This window comes from Malus domestica, chromosome 02 (genome assembly GCF_042453785.1).
Source record: "Malus domestica chromosome 02, GDT2T_hap1".
NCBI classification, from domain to species: Eukaryota; Viridiplantae; Streptophyta; class Magnoliopsida; order Rosales; family Rosaceae; genus Malus; species Malus domestica.
This window is the reverse complement of record NC_091662.1, coordinates 8,199,141-8,220,646: the sequence shown is the minus strand read 5'-3', so window position 1 is coordinate 8,220,646 and position 21,506 is coordinate 8,199,141. Positions and strand designations below refer to the sequence as shown.

At 35.5% G+C, this 21,506-nt stretch overlaps 2 protein-coding genes across 2 annotated transcripts; one reads left to right on the top strand and one right to left on the bottom strand.

The window, feature by feature from the left end:
- Positions 1-74: 74 nt before the first annotated feature.
- LOC139190861 (TMV resistance protein N-like) lies at positions 75-1,639 on the bottom strand. Its single transcript, XM_070811349.1, has 2 exons — positions 521-1,639; positions 75-413 (listed from the first exon to the last, which is right to left on the bottom strand). Exons 1-2 carry the CDS (start codon positions 1,637-1,639, stop codon positions 75-77), a joined length of 1,458 nt encoding a protein of 485 aa, XP_070667450.1.
- A 9,296-nt stretch (positions 1,640-10,935) lies between these two features.
- Positions 10,936-11,570, top strand: LOC103404004 (pectinesterase/pectinesterase inhibitor PPE8B-like). The gene has a single exon (XM_008342864.4). The coding sequence runs from the start codon at positions 10,936-10,938 to the stop codon at positions 11,488-11,490; it is 555 nt and encodes a 184-aa protein (XP_008341086.1). The 3' UTR covers positions 11,491-11,570.
- The last annotated feature ends 9,936 nt before the right edge of the window (positions 11,571-21,506 follow it).

The window sequence follows — 21,506 nt, the reverse complement described above, 5'->3', positions numbered from 1 at the left end:
CATTTATAATGAAAATTTTGAAAATTCTCTCTTTTCCGAAAATAAAATATTATTTAAATTAGCAATTGTCCAAATTACTTTAAAATAAATATACATACCTTAAACCCTTTCAATTGTCTGATGCCACTGTTTGGAATATCAAACGTGACAAGATGTTTTGGATTATAATTGGACGGCAGATTGAACACAACCGTATGCTTTTGAGGAATATTGAATCCCAAATATTGAAAATCACGTCCGTCCAATTCAATCCACCTCAAATCGTTGGACAAATAATCAACGTGTCCAGAAAAGCGTGCATTACGATTTATAAAAATTTCAAGATTTACCATCTGCAAGAAGCTTTCTGCATTCAAGGGTATCACATCTGGTTCAGGCAGCTTCACCACAATGCCTCTAATTTTCTTTGTTCCCTAAGATGAAAAAAATGACATATTGTTAACAAAACATGTAATTTAAAAAGCTTTCACTTCAAACCAGATCATGACAAAACAAATGTAAGAACATATATTCTACTTACTCGATTTTCAGTTAGAACATTGTACACATCTTCATGAAACCACAACCTACTACGTTTTCCTGGTTCAGTGGGAGATTCTTCATAAACTATATGCTTACCCATTTTTTCTAGCAAGTCATGCATCAAAATCCTATTATCTTTATCAATAGTTATAATGGCATTTTCAACAAGTACTTCCATACAATCTTGAGGTACGTTGAGCTTCGAACTTCTTAATATTTCTAACACATAGTCTTTATCTTCACCCTTGAAGAAACATGCAATGTCTAGGAAAACTTGTTGCACTACATAATCCCAGGCATCATAACTTTTTCGAAGTATTCTTTGAATACCTCTATAAGGTTCTCCTTCGTAAGAATCGTAACTATCCAATATAGCTTGCCAACGATCTATACTTTTATTACGCAAATGAGAACCTATAAGATTAAGAGCTAATGGAAGGCCTTGAGCATAGGCTATTGCATGTCGTGCGAGGCTCAAATAATCAACTGGAGGTTCTTTTCTTCCGAAGGCATTCAAACTTAGAAGCTCAAGACCCTTGTCGTCTTCTAACTTTTGGACCTTGTATATCAACTTGACTCCATAAGATTCCAGCAATCCTCTATCTTTTGTGGTTATGATCACTCTGCTACCCTCACCAAACCAATCGACTTCAACCCAGTTGTTTAACTGCTTCAATTCATCCACATCATCAAGAATTAAGAGAATCTTCTTTTTCCTCAACAGTTTCTTCATAAGGCTGATTCCTTCATGAACGTCAACAACTTTCAACTCTGTATCGCATAGAATTTTAGATAGAAGAGTCTTTTGTAGTTGGAGTAATCCTCCATGTTGTATTGATGTTTCTCTAACATCTGCCAGGAAACAACTACCTTGAAACTTAAGAGCAATTGCATTATAAACAGCTTTTGCAATTGTTGTCTTGCCAATTCCAGATGTCCCCCAAATCCCAACCACACAACGACCATTTGCACCAACACCTAAAATCTTCTCCACCTCCTTTGCACAAGACCGTATTCCAACTGGGTATTTGGCCACATTCAAATATGTGTGTTGTAGTACGTCGACTAAGATCTCCTTAACAATCTTATTGATAAATGTAGCTTCGTACCTACCCATGTAAATAAAATATTGACATATTTAGTCAATCCACTTTTTTGCTATATTTCTTTGAAAAAAAAAAGATAGAGAGGATTACACTCACTCCCTCGTTTGCTAGCTTTGGTGAATGACAAGTCTATATTTATATATGAAGAAGATGGTCATGTAGGTTTAGCATAAAGTAATAGTTATCTTCTTCATATACAATTATAGACTTACCATTCAACAAAGGCGGAAATTGATAGAATGAGTGGTAGCGATGGTTTGGTTCCTAGCACTCCTCTTACACAATAGCTGCAGTCAAGCATGTGCCGCTTGGTAGGGATTTTAAAAACTAAAAATGAAACTTGCAACTAAATAGGTATTATTGTAGTAGAAAGTGAAACCTGAAATACAGAATCATATAATTAAACAAACTATAAGGAAAGAAGAAATGTACGTACTCTCCCTCTTTGACAGTACGTCCAGACAAATTTGCTGCTTCTCGAAGAGCTCTACTCCATAAGAGGATCTTCTCCTTGTCCTTGTATTTGCGCTCAAGTCCTGTAAATCTGTCACCGAAACTACTCGTTTGATTTCGTACATGAGACGGATTCACCTTGTAAAAAACTGGCCAAACTATTTGCTGCCTTGATTTTCTACATTCAAGGATATGTACAAGCTCATCCAAGCACCATCTTGAGGATGCGTAGTTTTCAGAGAATACAATGATCGAAATTCTCGACTTTTCAATTGCTTCGAGAAGAGTTGGTGATATTTCTTCTCCTCTTGTAAGATGGCGATCTATGAAGGTGTTGATTCCACTACGGTCTAGGGCCTGGTATAAATGATCTGTAAAAGTAAAGCGTGTATCCTCACCTCTAAAACTCAAAAACACATCATATGTCCATGAAGGAGGCAAGGAAGAAGAAGAGACAAGTTGATTGGTCATAGGAGAATTCAAACCAGAAATAAACTGAAGAGACTGGGTTCGTCAAGGACTCTCTCTTGTTTATATCAGGCTTCACGCTTTTCATCCTACATACGAAAGCATTTTCCTACCTATTAATGTGACAATATCAATGCGATTATTTTATTGGAGAGGAAGTTTCGTTGAAACTATTACTTACCACCTTCGATGTAACAATCCACCCTAATGGTATTTTAAAATAATCACGGCCGACTGAAATATATAAAATCGTTACTAATAAAATAGATATACCATGAGAAGTATCTTCAGTGTAGATAAGTTTCTCTCCACTAACTAGTGGCGGTCTTTAAATTTAATGAACTATGTGTCTTATACCATTTGTTTTGTTATATACGTTGAACCTTTTTTTTATCTTTTTTTTTTGACAAAAACAAAAAAAAGAACTTTTTTATTTTATTTTATATTTTTTATGTTTGATCAGCAATCTACTCACTATGGTTTGTCGGTATTCTATTATTCATTGATATTGTAATCACCTGTGGCCTTTCTTCACCAAGAATGAATTAATAATTCCGACACTTCCAAAGGCCAAATGTTGTACGATCCTTCGTTATCTCCGATGTAATCTCTTTGCCGGGCCGTATGACTAGCCCTATAGTTAACCTATATATCGGGTTTGGCTTCCATAGTGCGTATTGTTTTGCTTTTAGATCCAGATTAAAAAATATAGATGATTTTTAGGAGTGAGTTTAGTTACTTAATTACATATATTTAATTTTTTATGCTCATTTTATATTTTCTAAAAATATTAAAAATCAATTAAAATATTCTAATATTATGCATTTTCCAACTCCAAAAAATATAATTAATATCTTATAACAAAAAAACTAATACACTGACATAAATCATCTGCAAAACATTATACCCTAACTCTAGTAACAAATATATGAATGTATATCATACATATAAAGCAAGATATGAAACCTAACTAAAAGGTAGAAAAAACATAATATACCTACAAGCAAGACACATTAATCTTAGTTGATTATAAAAAAGAATATGTCATATAGGTAGATAAATATAATTAACCTATGATATAGGTTGATTATAAAAATTAAAAATAAAATCTATAAATGGAGTTTAAAGCAGGAGGAAGAACAAGAAAGAGCAATAAATAAATAAAATAAATAATCAAAGAGATAATTAGGAATAAATTTGATTTTTATAATAAATCTTATCATTGAAAAGATAAGGGACGTTTTGAATTAGACACCTCGTTTTTAAATGTCATAGACTAAACATCTATTCCTTTTGCAAATTTGATTAAACATTTTCCTTACAATTTTGATACTTTAATTTTATTTCATTAGAAGTCTATTCACGTTAGCATTCCCTTTTTTCCTCCTATTTTTATGCATCTCTTATTATGATGATTTAAGATTTTTTTATTATTTTTTATTAAAATATTTATTTTAGTAAATTAAATAGAATGTAACAAAACTCGTTGTTAGGTACGTTTGATTATATCGGTACGTTTGATTATAATGGTACATTTAGTTACTTGGTACATTTGAATTTTTGATCCATTTGGCTTCTTGGTACATTTAAATTTTTGGTACATTTAGTTTTTGGTACATTTGAATTTTTGGTATGTTTGTTCTCAAAACATAAATTTTATTACTTTTTGTCCTAATAATGAGGAATTACTTTAATTAATTTTTTTTATAGAAATAGTCGTTAACAATGTAAAAGTTTAAATTACTTTAATTAATTTTATTTTTCTAGAAAGAGTCATTAATCAACATATAATAACCTTTTTGTTAATTCAAAATTATATGATTTATCATTATTATTTAGCATTATCTACAATAATAAGGATTTATCTCTAATCAACTTAAAGTTGTTCCAGGAACTTATCTACAAAAAAACAAGACTATCTAGAGCATTGTGTATAAATCATACATATTTTTAAACATTCCAAAAAGATGAATATTCATTTTAAGATAGTTTATAATTGGGTACATTTTAATTCAGGGTTGTTATGTTTTTGTTTGATGTTGGTACATTTTCATTTAATATTGGTATGTTTCCATTTGGCGTGGATGTACATTTAGATTTGAAAAGTTTAAATTTTTAGACTTAAATATAGTTGAAATTATTTAAAATATATAGCAGATATTTAAATGTAAATTAATTTCAATTAATATGAAGTAGTTCAAGTCTAAGTATCTTAATCAAATGTTTCAAAAGCTTAATCAAAAACTCAAAAAGCATAAATGTTTAGTCTACAAAAGTCTAAAATGAGGCTTCTAATTCTAATTTTCTCAAAAGATAATTATTGATAATAAAATAGTTAAATTTAAGGAATTGGACTTATTTTAATAAATTGGACTATTTCTACTATTGGCTAAAAAAATTGGACTTATATCAAGTTTTCCTAATGACACAGACTCTTTTTCATTTTTTATTATAACCCGTTAATATTATGCAAGAGATTGGTTTAATTTAGGCCTTCCACAACTCGTATTATTCAATAATACGTAGTAGGAAAATAGAATTCTTTATAGATCCCCTCTATTTCTCATAAGAAATAAGATAAACAACAACCAAGACCTTATATTTTCTTGTTACCTAAAAAAAAAAGAGATGAGAGAGGAAAGGAATAGTAGAATGCACAGAAATTTCAGCTTGATGACTTCTTAACTTGAGAGTAGGGCTGGGCACGGGCCGGGCGGGCCAATTTTTGAAGGGATTGGACCGGACCCTAAATTAAAGGAGATAGGATGGGCCGGGCCGGGCATTACAATTCTGAAAATAGGAACCGGACCTTACCCGGCCCGGTTGAAACGGGTTGGTTCGGTCCGAGTACACGGATCTTTTTTTTTTTTGCTGTTTAAAAATGTTTGCTGCACAGATTGCACATATTGCATAAATTGCAGTTTGAAAAAACTGCACACAGAGTGTCCTGCATAACATAAACAGATTTTATTAGAAACAGTGAAAAAATGTCAAATTATCTGACAGGTTTTCATAAGGATTCAAATTTGTGAATAACACATCATTAACATAACATGAAGTGCAATGACTTGGGTAAGCTAGTGCATCCTGTAAATCCAAAAACAGATGAATGCTGATGACGGAATCTAGGAGCACATCCAATAAAGTGTTACAATGAGAGAACTATTTAGATTAGTGAAGTTGAATAGATAGTTGTTTACTTCAAAGGTTTATTTTTTGTACTAACAGGGATCTAACAAGGTGACTGGAACTCTCAACTTCCCACACTATGACATATACAAATTTTAAAGACAATATACGAGAGGATCAGTGACATATGGAATTAACCAAAACCATGAATAACAAATATAACTTGGCAACTTTGTTAAAACCACCAAGAGCCTTAGAAAATGCAAATAGCTAAAGACTTAGAAATGCAATCTGAAAACAGCAATACAGAGTCTACAGACACGACAGCCAGATACCAATCTATTTCATGGAAGAAAAAAGGAAAAAAGAGATAACATTTCTTGTGTTTTTCCCCATGGTGAATGTATGTCAAAACTAAATCACTTATTTTTAATTTAAAGAAGACCAATGCTGGCACCTATATCGTCAGCCACTCACCTTTACCAAGCTATGTAGTTGGTATGTTCCTCTTCAGTCCATGGAGTACCTACAAGGAAAAAAAGGGAAAACAAAATCAGTTAAGACAAAAAGGAAAACATAATTTAACTTCTTAAGTACGATCCTTGTGTTATAATTATAAACAGATCATCTTCATACATAAAAGAACAAAAGAAGGGTAAATAAAAAACCGTATGATGAACACTGCCAAAACCAAACTAAATACCCATAAGTAGCTTCGCCTAACCAAAGCATTTTGGTGCTGTCTTTTGGTAAATTTGCAAAACACTGCAAAAGATTTGCTAAATGTTTAGCTAAATCTAATTGGTTTTGTATAAAATCTCTTCCGTTAAAATTGTTTAGCTAAATCAATCGGAACATAGCAGTATTTAAAAGCAAGTAGTAGCAGTCTTTAAACATTTTTTGAGATACAGAAAGATCCGTATAATCCTCTTATCCAATGGTTAGTTAGTGGCTTGAGATTGATGGACGTTATCCCAAAACACGTATTGAGTCGCGTTGGAACAAGTTCCGACTGAGTTTGGATTGCACAGCAGTGATGTTGTCTCTCTCTACGATTCCTGTTCCACAGCAACCTCTTCTTGCTTCGGCAAATCCCTAAAATCCCTAAAATCCCTACACCAGAAATTCACATTAATAATAAAACCTAATTCAAAATTACCTAAAATTTAGTAGTAGCAGGTGGTCGTGACGGCGGTGGTGATGGGGTGATGATGGTGGTCGCGACGGCAGAGGTGGTGCCGTTGTGTTGGTTGCGACAGCGCTGTGAGAGTCTGAGAGTTGGAGCTCGACGGTGGTGATAGGGTGAGTAATAGTGGTCGCGACGGCGGAGTTGATGGTGCTGTTGTGTTGGTCCCGACGGCGGTGAGCACTGTGGGAGTAAGTTTGTGAGTGAGACTGAGAGAGTATGAGAATTGAAGTCGAGGGAAGGAAGGGATAGGGAGAGGGAGTCGAGGGAGAGTCTGAGAATCTGAGAGACTGAAGTCTGAAAGGAGGGTGCTTCTTGAACTCGAGACGTGGAATTAGCTAGGTTGAAATTGACAGTTGAGATTGGATGGAGAGATGTATCTTAAATCTCGTCCATCCATTGTAACACACACGGGTCGGTCCGGGTACCCACGGTTCCTACACTTTTGGAACCGGCCCGAATCGAATACTTCAATTACCCGGCCCGATCTGTTTTTACGAAATTAAGAACCGGTCCGTACCCGTCCCAAACTGCCATTACTCGCCCCGACCCGCGGTTCCTGTACCCGTTTGCCCACCCCTACTTGAAAGGCATTACAATTCCACCCCAAGGACGGTCAAACAAAAGAGAAAGCAAAGATTTACTCTAAAAACATTCAAATGATCCCAATGTCGATTAATTTAGCAACTCAGCTGTGCTGTGGTCCCCACCCTACCACCATTGTTCCTCTTCCATAAATTTATTAGCCTATTTTAAGAAAAAGAAGGAGCTATAGATTATGTTGAAAAGATGAATCCAACAGTTTATTGCACATGAAAGTTGTAAGGAACATGGTTGCCTACATTGTGCATGAAATCTCTTTGCCAGACCGTATGAATAGCCCTTCACCATCTTTTTGGTCCCAAATTCAATTATAGAGACATGATAAAACTAGTATGTGCATATATTGTCACATCCCGATCTCAACATACGTCGAAAATCGACACGTGACAAGGAAAATAATGTTCGTTGAATACAGCATAAGTTACGGAATGAAATACTTTAACTGATAACCCAAAATAATGTGAAGGTGGCTAAGTTCTCCACTAAATATTTACAAATATGTACATCCCAAAAAGAAGCATAATCTTTGCTTTACTAAGAACAAGTATGAGGTGCTCAAAAGAAAGTCCCAAAAGATAAAGTACAAAAGTGAAACAAGGGTAACCTAACGCTCCAAGTCTCTGATCACTGCACTGCTACCCCCACCTACAAACTTCTTGGAATCTAATCAAACCTATCACCTGTACGATCGGTGCCTACACCATTGGAATGGTACACCAGGCAAACAACAACCTGGATAAGTTGCGAAGCTTAAGAGAGTGACAATAATATCAAGTATGTGATAATAATGCTAATGCCAACCATCAAACACAATTTACACATCTTGAATATAAATCATTCATAAGAAATCAATACCAACTTTTGTAAACCCCGAAGGAGTCACCCAGACATCCAACGGTTCGTCTGAAACCAATCATAACATCTCACAACCATCTTCTCATGCAACACAATGAAAAGTAGAATTAGAGCGATACAGTTTGGCCGAAGCCTACACCTTTGAAGTCATCACAATTCAAATTCAATAAATCCCAAGGTGAGTACGATCCCGGACCACCATTCAACGAAATCGTGAAATAGGAGGGATTCCGGACCATCTCTCAACGGAATCCAAGTGGATACGATTCCGGACCCTCACTCAACGGAATCGCTAAATACAATATGTAACAACAACTAAATGAAACCCAATTTAGATACGATTCCGGAACATCACTTAACGGAATCGCGGAATAGAAGGGATTCCGGACCATCTCTCTACGAAATCCGAGTGGATATGATTCCGGACCATCACTCAACGGAATCGCAGAAGACCAACAATCAGAATGTACGGCGGTAAAAGAAATGAGACAAGCACATACTACTTAATTTACAAAAACTCAACAAAGGGAGATTAGGCACAATTACTAAATTTATAACCAATCATCAAAGCGAAAGATGAAACAATCTCAAAGCAACAAATCCCCAACATAATGGTTAACAGTCATTACTAGTCCTCACATTAATCTCAACATTGATGTCGAAGTATTGGAATAACAATTCAATAGAACATATTCATAAAACCAATTCATATCGACACATGATCGTAATTATGACAACTGGTAATTACCAATATCACATATATTAAAGTCACTCATCTGGAGTCCGTGCTAATGTACCCTAGCACGATAGTTAAGGCATCACGTTCTATCACCGCCTAACAAAGCACAAGTCCACATTTAGATTTCCTTCGATAATTCACATACTTAAAAATTCTCATATGTTTCCCACAACAACATTTAATGAGGAATCGAACCGTCATTCTAATATAGAGTGCATGATCTTACGTCATTTGCTTCATAAAATCCAATCACTAGATTCTCACTTATAAGTCCCTAAGGTCCTTAAACAATATCTACAATAGCATATTAAAATCTTGTCTCAATTCGATGATAAGATTGTCAATTATTAGAATAATCAAGTGGCACACCTTATCGATAAAATATACAATCAACAACATTTTCATAAATCGAATGTCACATATCGGAAAATTCGACTTTTTCCAAAAATTCTCAAATTTTACAAGAATGAAGATTTTAACAAGTAGAGTAAACTTTATACCTGTGGTCGAGTCCAATTTGGCCAGGAAGGCCTTCCAATTGGCTCACACCCAACGAAACCCTAAGGTGGGTGTTCTTCAATTCGGCTTCCTTGGTGTTCTAACACTCCTACAACTGATTGGGTCTTGTTCTGGGTCCAAGGAGAGTTGATTAAGGGTGGTGTTTGGTGGTGAGACTAGCTAGAATGGCGGAATCGCCGTCAAAACTCCTTGGGTCACCCGCACTGTTTTACACTATTTTGGACCTAAAAACCCTCAAATTTGGGTGGAGATGAAAGATGGGAGATGGTGGAAGAGGTTGCAAGTGATGGATGGTTGAATTTCTCTTGAAAAAAATGGTGGAAATGGTCGGAAACCACTCCGGTGGGTGCGTGAAAATGGGTCGACGGAAATGGAGGGGGAAAATCCTCTTTTTCCTCTTAGGTCCTTCCTTCCTAGGGTCCTTTCTCCTCCTTTAAAAAAATCTGATGTGTCCCCTTTTAAGGCTGCTGACTAATCTTTTTCCACCACCTAAAATGCCCAATTCCACTTATAGTAGCCGGTTCATTAATCCAAAAAAAAAAGTTTGGGCCTTTTACTCATAAGTGGAAATTAGAATAATTCCCACAATCTATATTTTCATCACTTCAAACGTTCGTAACTATACCGTTATAATTCAGACTCGCAAACGGTTTTCGCTTATACGTTTGTGGGTTCAAGATCTATTTAAAAACACTAGTTGTAACTTCGAAATGTCCACGAAAAATAAAGATTGATTATGAAACTTCCAACTCGATAACTAATCAATTACTAAACTTATAATTAGTGGAATTAAAATTAACTAATAAAGATAATGTAATCGCAAAATACGAATTTAAATTACTAAATACGTAATAAATGGTGAAATTCCGATGATGAGATTTCACATATATACTAATACATACAATTCTTAATAGTTAAAATTTAAGTAGTTAACCTATATATCGGGTTTGGTTTAATTTAAGAGGTTGGTTTAATTCAGGTCGTCCACAACTTGTATCACTCAATGACACATAATAGAAAAGCAGAATCCTTATATGTCAACTCTACTTTTCATAAGAAATGAGATAAACAACGACCAAGATCTTATTCTAGGCCTCTTATTTTCCTGTTAGCTAAAAAAAAAAAAAGAATTTAAGACGTAGGATTTAACACAAGTCAAGTTTATGACTGACAATTATATGTATGGAACTGAACTGAAAACGATGATACAAAGGCATTGATCACATTGGTCGTTAAACTTAATTAGTAAACTACATCAGAAAGAAACTTATGAGATAATATTTATTAAGCCAACGTGCAAGTGGGGTGATAATATTAATGGGATCGATAATATTGCTAACATATTCATTAATAACATGCAAAATATTATGAAAGAAGAAATATATAAATATTGCAAAATAAGTGGTACAGTTGACTTCATTTTTGGTGATGCAACTGTTGTGTTCCAAAACTGCCGGATCTTAGCCAAAAAAGGCCTACCGAATCAGAAGAACAGCGTCACATCCCAAGGCCGGAAAGACCCGAATGAGCCGACCGGATTCTCAATCCAGTTCTGCAACATAACTGCAGATGCAGACTTGTTACCCTTGGTCAACTCCACTTTTACTTACCTTGGTAGGCCTTGGAAGCTTTATTCAAGAACTGTAATAATGCATTCTTTCTTGAGCAATGCCATAAGGCCTGAGGGGTGGCTTGAATGGAACGCGGATTTTGCTTTGAGCACGTTGTCTTATGGTGAGTACATGAATTATGGGCCTGGAGCGGGCCTCGGAAGCCGGGTCAAGTGGCCTGGCTACCGAGTCTTTAATGAGTCTACTCAGGTAAAGAACTATTCTGTGGCCCAATTTATTGAAGGCAACCTGTGGTTACCCCCTACTGGTGTCAAATATACAGCAGGATTTGGGGCTTGATAATTCAAGCAGTTGATGTGTAATTTCAATCTTGTACCTAATTATATCTTCTTCAATCAATTTTGTTTTTGTTAAGACAATTTAGAGCAGTAATTGGTAATTTAAGTATCATAAAAGAATGGGTTTTCTACTCTTAACAATCAAAGTGATCCCCTCCGTCCCGAGTTCTCTTAAATCAGAACTTGGAATGAAACCAAACTCCCCAAATAGGGTTCGAACCTACGTCAGTTTTCTACAATACAATTAAAATACTGAAATAGGTTTTTGGGAACCAGCTTGGGCATTCTACAAAATAAGAAATGGAAAAACAGAACAAGAAAAGAAGTCATGGGTATAAGTTTGTTATGTGGGAAACTTACATATACTTCAAGTGTCACATCAACAATTTTCTAATTTTATCAGGTATTATTATATATTTTAACCTTTTAAATAAAAGAAAATTAATGAAAATGGTTTGAAAATTTTGAGTTTTAATGATAAAAGCAAAATAAAGAGTAAAATGAATAGTACCAGGATGAACTTTTTAATGTTAAAATATGATTTTTCGTTAAAATAAACAGTACTGGAAACTTTTCGTTAAAGTTCATTTTAAGTAATAACTATGCAAGCACATGTCTCCCCATGAGATTGAAAGAGAAACCACAAAATCACAGTCACTCTAAGTTCAAAAACAGATAAACATGATGGAGCTCCAGCCTTATCCCCCACATTTATAAAATTAATCCACTATTCACACAATGGGATTGCACCAACACTCTGAGATTTTGAAGTGGACGGTTGCTCCTGCTTAGGGCTGGAAAAAAATCCCAAAAATTCCAAACCAAACCGAAAATTTCGGTATGGGATTCGGTTTTGCATTTCATTTTTTTGGTATTCCCATACCGAACCGAAAAAAAAAATATATATATATATTATTTTTTAATTATAAGAAAATTATTTGAACCATTCATTGTTTTAGATTTAATCCGTGCCGTTGATTTGTTTTAGGTCAGATCCCATTTCTTTCTTTCACAGTTCCGTTCCATTTCCCTGATTCCATCCATCAAACTCCAAGCCCATGCGCCTCCTCCCTCACCGAGCCCTCATTTGTCAATGTCGAATTCCGGCCAACCACCGGCCCACCACCACACCACACAGCCACCGCTCTCTCTCACAATCTCTCTCTCGGGCGACTTTCTCTCGCGATCTCTCTCACCACAACACCGAGTCCGAGTCTCACTCTCACCCCAAATTAGGTAATTAATTTAGTGTTTTGAAATCTAATTTCTGTTGGTAGATTCTGCTTTGAAGTTTTCAAATGGTTTTAAGATTTAATTTTTGGTATGTATTGTTTAGCAGCTCTGTTTTCGTAACCTGAGAAAGAAAATGAAGCAGCTCTGATTGAGGCTAGGCGTAAGGAGGTACTATTTAGGCTACCATGTTTCCTCCGAAATCTCATTTTCTATTGTTACAGAGGCACACTTAAGAGTCATGGTTTGCTTTTACCATTCGGGATTGTTGGATGCACATCTTCTGTTTTCTTGAAAATACTATTGTTGTTATTGTTACCATTCGTCTTTATAGTTATTACTGTTAGGAACAACTGCTCTGTTCGGGGAAAAGTAAAATAGCATATAAGGTATAAGTACACACAATAAGTGTCGTTAAGATAATAGTAAATCATTAATAATATATTGTTCCTCTTAGATAATGTGTGTTTGTTCCTCTTAGATAATATTTAATCTTTTTTGTTTTCTTCCTCTGAATCTACATTGTTTTAATTGTGGATCATCCAATGATCTATTAATTGGAGAATAGATAATTGATGTTATTTCCCTTAGTTCAGTTTTGCAATTTAGCTAATCGCTCTAGCGTAAATGCTTTGTTCAATGATAACTATGGGTGGGCTGAAGGTATTCGTGCAATTTACAATCCAAATTGCAGCTTCGTGTCTAATTGGGTTGTAGTTAAGATTTTTCCTCTAGCTATTTATCAATGGTGGGTCTTGGGGAGTGCAGCTTCGTGCAATTTACACTGATCTCCCATATGTTTCTTACTTCCGGTTTAAAACTGGGTTTTTGGGTGCCGAGGAAGGTAACTGGAGAAAATTAAAATATGGGGTACATTTTTTTTGTCCAAAAGCCCAAAAGCTCAAAACTATTTCGGGATTCCCGATTTGTCCCGAAATCCCGAAACTATTTTGGGATTCCCGAAAATTTGGTTTGGGATCGGTATTGAAATTGGGATTCCCGAAAATTTCGGTTTGGGAATCGGGACAAGGGTTTCGGTATGGGATCCCATACCGAACCACCCTCCTGCTCATCCTCAACAGAACCGGCCCTGAGAAATTGGGGGCCCTAGGCCAGCCTTCGAGTGAGGGTCCTAAAGTTCTTTGACACCCAACTCATTGTACATTTATATGTATAAGAAAAAATTTCGCTAAATACATGAAAATATTCATTTCGACATCAAAAATCATTATAATTCATATCTAAAGAAGAAAAATATGCAAACATTACTTCAACATTACACGTCTCGCTTTTTTAGACCCAAATGTATTAATTAAGTTTACATAATCTAACTTTTCATCCAATTCTTTTTCAATTGACAAAATAGCTAACCCATTCAATCTTTCTTATGACATAGTTGATCGAAGATACGATTTGATCAACTTTAATTATGAGAAACTTCTTTTTGCAAAGGCAACTGTAACTGGTATGGTTAACAAAATTCAACATCGAAACTTTGAATTATCTTGAACCAAAACTAGTTAGGAAGCAAAAGTAACAAACCTTGTTAAGTGCACCCATAATCCATTTATCTTCTTGAAGGGATTTAATCACTTTATTAAGTACATCCACTTTATAACTACAATATAGACACTTGACAAGTGAATACTCTAATTTAGCATAAACAATATGCATTAAAATAAATAAATCATAAACCCTAGAATTGAAAATCCTAATTATATGTACAAGCACAACACTCACAAGTCACAAATTAAATTATAGAAAAAGAAGCGGAAGAGAAGAGAAGCATTGATCGGGTACTTAACCTCTATAAGTGGAGTGGGAAAGAACCGATTCACAGGCGCAGACTTGCTACCAGTATGCTGTGCCTTAAATTCTCAACAAAAAAAAAAAGTTGAATTGTTGCTGAAGTTTCACCCCACCCAAGACACTTTGTACCTCAAGTTTGAAGACAATTATGTGATTTTATATTTAAATATTTTATTAAATTCAAACTCTAAAAATATATTTATATATATACATACATTTTTTTTAAATTTGGGGCCCCCCACCCAAAACGCTGCACGGCAAGTTCCAAAAAAATATTTATAATTTCATATTTAGATGTTTTACTCAAATTCCAAAATTAAATATATAAATATATATAGAAAATTATGATTGACACTCCAAAATTCTCATTCTACATTTCAAACTTTCTATATTTGAAAAGAAAAATACACTTGTAAAGAATGTAGGATGAAATTTTTGAAATGTCAATAACATTTCCCTATATATAAAAAATAAAAAGATAAAATTTGGGGACCCTAGACGAGCATCTACTCGGGCTACCCTCAGGGCCGGCCCTGATCCTCAATCTCAACATGAACATTGAGATAAATATGACTCCGCTATGTATAATCATCCGCTAGCTCCGAAGACAAGGAAGGTCATTGCTGCAGCTGATCATACTCATAATATGGGGGTCCACTTGGACGAGGCCTCTTCTCAAGACTACTCGTTGATCCTAAAGACAAGGGAAGCAATTCGTCTTGGTTGAGCAATAGACTGCACCCTGCAACTTTTAATGTATGAGCCTTCCAGGAATTGAAATATAACTTGACATGTATCTCTCTGCTGCTCGTCTAAATCCACTAACTTGAACCCAGAGGCGGAGCCACAGTGGGGTCAATGGGGTCGCACGACCCCTTGGAAGCCATGGAAATAACCTTAGAGGTCCCTTGGAGCTGTTGGTGCGACCCCTTAAAGCTGCTGGTGCGACCTCTTGGAGCTGCTGCATTTTTCTGGGTTTCTTCTAGTTTTCGTTCGTTTTGGCGGAAGAGGAAGACGAAGACAAAGACGTTCTCTCTCTTCCTTTCACACCACGTGACCACACACTCTTCTTATTTATTTATTTTTTCTTAGTTTCTCTCCAATCAAATTTGTACAGCTAGCATCAAATTGCTTGCTTTGTGTAAAAAGCCATAGACTGTCAGTTCGGTTCGTGTGTCAAGTTGAAGATGTCACCATTAAGTCTTGGTGCAGATTGCAAAGTTCCCATGTGTCCACATCCACATATTTGACATAAATTAATGGTAATGATGTGTGTGCCCTTTCCACATCCACATATTTAACAACTTTATTTCTCTTTATATTTAACATAAATTAATATGATCTCTAAAAAATATTATTATGAACCACCATATTGACATCAGAATTTTATGTTTATTATGAACCATCCAACCCAATTTTATGTTTATTTTTGGTTGTCAGGGAAAGTGAAGGCACCTTTTAGTATGGTAACTATCGGCGAGAGGCTGATCACGCTATCCTACCAAGACCCGATGAAATGACGATATGCATGCCGTTTTTGTTAAAAAAAAATTTCGCGCTGCGCGCGCTATCCTTGTTGACCCCCCAAACATTATTTCCTGGATCCGCCACTGCTTGAACCACACATGAGTTGCCTCAATGTTGTACTTCAAATTAGGATAAAAGTCTTTTTCCCCGTTGATGAGAACATATGGATCATAAGGAGTCGGTGCTTCAACAGCAATACATAGAGCCAATCCGGAGGTCTCATCTTGTAAGTTTAGAGGAATTTCAAAACAAAATTCACTGCCTCTAACAGCTTCTTCACTTTCATTTTCTGATGGAAGTTCAAATGTTGTCGGATGTTTAGAGGTATAGCTGAATCACTTCGGAAGCCTGGAAGAATAATTTCCAGAGCGCCAAAGAGATTCCTACAAAATTAAATAATGTTTAGATAACTAATTACTAACAGTCTGTGATCTGATGCCTCAAGTATCAACAAATTAATTTCAAGAGAAATTAAGAAGAGAGTTAGGAACCTGATTCAACAAATTGTTTTCCATCTTTTTCACCTCATTGCCACTTAGTCTAAAGTAATTAGTCAAGTCCAGACACTCGAGCATCGGGGGCAGTTTTGAATTTTCTCCAATGATGTGCAATCATGTAGATCTAAGTGAATTAGTTTTGGTGGAAGCACTTGTGGAATTTCCCGAAGCCTCTTGCAACTAATCAATCTAAGTTGCTTCAAGTTGACAAATTTACTAATGCAATCCGGAAGACTAACAAAATTGTTTCTTGACAGATCATCTTGTTAATGTGGACCAACAATCTAGAGGCACAAGGAAATCACAGCTTTCTAATAAACTGCAACCGTCAAGATCAAGATAGTGTAGATTGGGAAGAAAGTGATAAACCTAACGATTCTACATGCTCTCCACGTCAGCAATCCTTGTCAACTCAGCAAACACAGTCCGCATTATATGGTTCCCGTTCAACTACTCCACAACAGAGTTTGGATAACGCACGTCTTCAACAGATTGAGAAGAATCACAGTTCTCCTTCCACATGACTCTATCATCACCGTGTATCTTGGCTTTCTGATATGTATTTCTGTAATTTGAATTCCATTGTAATCTCTATAACAGATTCATTGTAATCTTGTAAAGCCTATATAATAAAGTACAAAACTCACTCATAGTTAATTGAGTTGAGCTTATGCAGTCAGTCTCTAAAACCCTAGTTTAAACTCTTTCAAGAAGAATGTGATACACTTGTCATCTAAAATATCCAAATCAATTGTGCTCAGTTTTGGGGGGCCCACACATATATATATATATATATATATATATATATATATATATATATATATATATATATATATATATATATATATTGTAAGGTTCTCACAATCATCTGCATCCAAGTTTTTAAGCCTAGTAAGATAAGCAATTGATGAAGGTAATTCTCTTATGCCACGTTTTTTGTATGTCCAATAAAAGTAGGGATTCCATCTTGTCCTCTATTTCAGGGAAACTCTCCAGCCTTGTGCAACCACAAAGAGAATGCATTTCATCTGAAAAAGGCCTGGATTTAACTAAAAAGGAACACATCATATTTAAACTGCCTTTCTTTTGGATGCTCGACTGTTGTGGTTTCCATGTTTTTCTGATTTCTAGAATGTTAGCCCTTCAATGTATAAACTTACTCATTTTTTTGTTCTCATTTATCAACATACTGATGAGGAGGCAATGACTCCTATTAGATGTCAGTTCAAAATTACAACTAAACTACTAGCACAGATGTTCTCTTTTGATTCTCATGGTAACATTTTTCTTAAGTTAGTTCAAATAGAAGAGTTGTGAGTCGTATAGGCGTCGCTTCAGCACTATGGTCAAACTCATAGAGTATGAAGGTGGATCAAGGTGAGTGAAAAAAGGGAAAGAAATATGAAATACTTTACAAAGTAAATAACTTGTGTTGGAGCTCGATAAGTTGGGCGATGGAAAGGTGTGGATTTGGAGATAATGTTGAATTGTTGAATCTAAAAATAATAATTCATTGATGCAATAAGAAGAGCCTTTGACTGGGTCAGTTATATAGTTTCTCTGATTCAACTTGTCTGGTTTAACTTATGTTAGTTATGGTACTATTCTTGAGGTACATGCTTTTCTCCATTGCTGGCATTGAGGACTGAATTGGAAGTTCCTAGGTGTGGATTTCTACTGATTTCAGCATTTGATTTGTAGACGATTTTATCTTGTAGAAACAACTTTTAATTGATTTGATTAGCTTGATGGTATTTCTATTTTTTGTTGATGATATTTTTAGATATTAGGCAAGAAAAGAAAGTGCAAGTGATAGAATGGAAGATATTAGTCTTGATTTGTTGTGATTATTAGACTTTCGTTAGAGTCGCTAGCTGTTGATAATAGAGTAGTGGGAGTTCTGAAGATGAAGATAAAGAACTTTCAAAAGCCAGCACCCAAACTCCATCAGATTATTCGTCATCTGGCTACTCAGATGGGGAAAGCAATGCAGATATGAGCACGCCAAGAGGCGGAAGGGCTGGTGGGAGAAGCGTCATAAAATCATGCACTTCCGGCATGAAGGACATGAATTGGGATGAATTGGCTAAAAGTTCAAGCACATTCAAGAAGGCGAAACTTACGGCGTCTCAGTCACAACTGGAAGAGGACAGCGAGCGCGTTGAATTCGTTCCCGACAGCCAGCCTATATCATAGTCATTGAACTGTCGTCGAGGTTTTCAAATTCTCTCCAAGTCCTTGAGATTATTTTGTTTTCGACTTTTACGCATTTTGTCTCTCCTCTTTTCGAACCCTTTCAGCTGTATGTGTGCAGCAGTTTTATCATAAATCAGAAGGGTCCAAATCAACCTCGAAAAAAAAAAAAAAAAAAAAAAAGTTATGGAAGACCGTTGTTACTAAGATTTTTTTTGTTGCGAAAAGTAGTTGTGACTAAATGTCTATTAGTCATTAATAATGGCTGACACAAATGATTGCAATGTTTGTACCTAAAATGTAGGAATTGGTTTAATTTTCGTGACTAATAAATTTTAGGTCTACCTATTTGTTTTTTATTTTTGGACTAAATCAATTACTCACGGGGTGTGCGGTCACAACCCTATTACTGAGATACATAACTTTTTCATGATTAAATTTTTCAGTTACAATATTTTATACTTTTAGTCTCAACCTTGTCGTGACTAAAAGCATTTATTTATTTTTAGTGACAGTAACATTAATGTCATCAATTTGCTGCCACTAAGTTTTTGTTGTAGTTAGGGTGGTCTGTTTAGGACCGCTAAAGATAAAGACATATAAATTGTGCGAACTTAAAAGTAGAATGTGTAGATATAAATTTATATGTAACACAATAGGTAAAGGTATCCTCCGGACATAATATATCGAGTTGGGGAGGCCATCTTCGTTCTCTTAGATAGAGAGTGCTTTTTATAACCCAGATTAGTGTAAAAGCAACAACTAGCCAGATTATATATGCAGATGGTTCAAATTAGACAATTTACTGCATTGATTTACTATAGGTGCAAAAATGCATACGTTTGACAGTAGGACAAGAAGTTATGAAGAAGAAAAACGTCTACATATCAAGAAAACAGAAGGGCAAATGCAAGACGGTAGAACAAGGAGTAGTTGCCAAATGAGTTCTCAGTTTTCAGTTTTCAAATAAATGGAAACTGTAAACTGAAATTGTAATCCGACGGCGCCTTATTTTAAAGATTAGGAAAATGGAAATGAACAAACGAATGCGTACCCGAACTACTAATAAATCAGAAATTGTGGATCATCTGAAATGGACGGTTACTCTTGCTCCTCCTCCTCCTCCTTCTCAATACCAATAGGAACATTGAGATCAATCTGCCTGTGTTTTGAATGATAATCCGCTGGCTCCGAAGATAAGGAAAGCCGATGTTGTTACTCATCATATTCATCATCAACGATATCTAAGGAAAACCATTTTAACAGATCATCACATTCATCATTCACGATATGTGAGGCTAGGAGGTGCACCCCGCAGCTTTTAATGCATACGCTTTCACAGAAATAGAATATAACTTGACAAATATCTCCCAGCCACTGCCGCTGCTGCTCGACTAAATTCACTAACCCAGGCCACACATGAGTTGCCCCTTCGGGTTCCGCACTCATTAGATCAGGATTAACAGTTTCTATTCTGAATGCATCTTGACAATTATCTCCCAGCCGCCGCCGCCGCTGCTCGTCTAAATTCGCATCCGTTATAGGAGGTTCAACCTTTTCACATCCATTCCTCGCTCTGTTTGATTGAGTTGAGTTGAGTTGAGTTGTTACTCCAGAAATCTGAGTTCTTTAGTCTGTAGTTTAAGGTGCCAATTCTCTTTGGTAGCAGGCTTCACGGATATATTTTTACATTTTCTGTTACCCTTTCCTATGATATGCTTTCTTGGGAGAATACTTACATTTCCGTGAACATATCCTAATGCATCAATTTTTTTTCTGTTACAGATATGGAACTGTTCACGTGATGAAGGTACTACAAATGTATCCATCTTTGCGTTAAATCACCAGATTCTTTTGGTTTCGTGGTCAATTTTTAATTCTGACATTTGATAAATGTTTTGAGATTGCTGCTTAAATTTTTCCTGCCTTATCTTTTTTCCTTTCTTTAAAGCATAGGCATGATTGGTTATCTACTTCGTTTTGACAGCCGATTATCGTGTTCACGAGTTCTTTAAAACATCATATTTCAAGATCGGGATCCATCCACTCCCAGGTGCTCAGGAGACGATACATAAGTTGTCAGATTTATGTGACCTGTCGGGTGTGACGTATGTACAATTAACTGAGACCATTTTATTATTATGGTTATCCGAGCATTTAGTAACTTGATCTTTTGGCATCTCTGTGCAAGGAAGGATGGGCAACGGTTATGACGGGCGGGTAACTGCGGTTATTTACTCATAACCATTTATGTTTATACCCGCATAATCGTTTACCCATTGGGTAATTGCATAAATGACTATGGGTATAACCGTTTATAAACGGTTAACCATACCCATAACCGTGTACCTATTTAACCATAACCGTTTACCCATTTAACCATAACCATTTACCCGTTTACCCATTTTTGAACCCGTTTATTCTTTTTTTTACCCATTTACCCATTTTTCACCCGTCTACATGTTTTTTTTAACAACTTGAAAATTACAAAAGAAAAATTTGTCATAATTATAGTTTTCTGACAATTAAACACCGTTATAGGTATATTTTAGCATGCATTTCCCTATTTTAATTATTTAAGTCCTCATACAATTCCAATAATTGAAATAATATACCCAAACAAGTAGGAAAATACCTCATAAACCCTCCAGTTTCCCACCAACATGATGAACAAACAGTTTCCCACCAAAGGGAAAATACCTCATAAACCCTCTAGTTTCCCACCAACAATGAGGGTGTAATGCACCTTGACAAAAAAATG

Excerpts from the sequence above, each read along its gene's own strand:
- LOC139190861 (XM_070811349.1), bottom strand. The coding sequence starts at position 1,639 with ATGGGTAGGTACGAAGCTACATTTATCAATAAGATTGTTAAGGAGATC. Across the intron at positions 414-520 it reads ATGTTCTAACTGAAAATCGA|GGAACAAAGAAAATTAGAGG; the intron begins GTAAGTAGAATA and ends TTTTCATCTTAG.
- LOC103404004 (XM_008342864.4), top strand. The coding sequence starts at position 10,936 with ATGCAAAATATTATGAAAGAAGAAATATATAAATATTGCAAAATAAGT.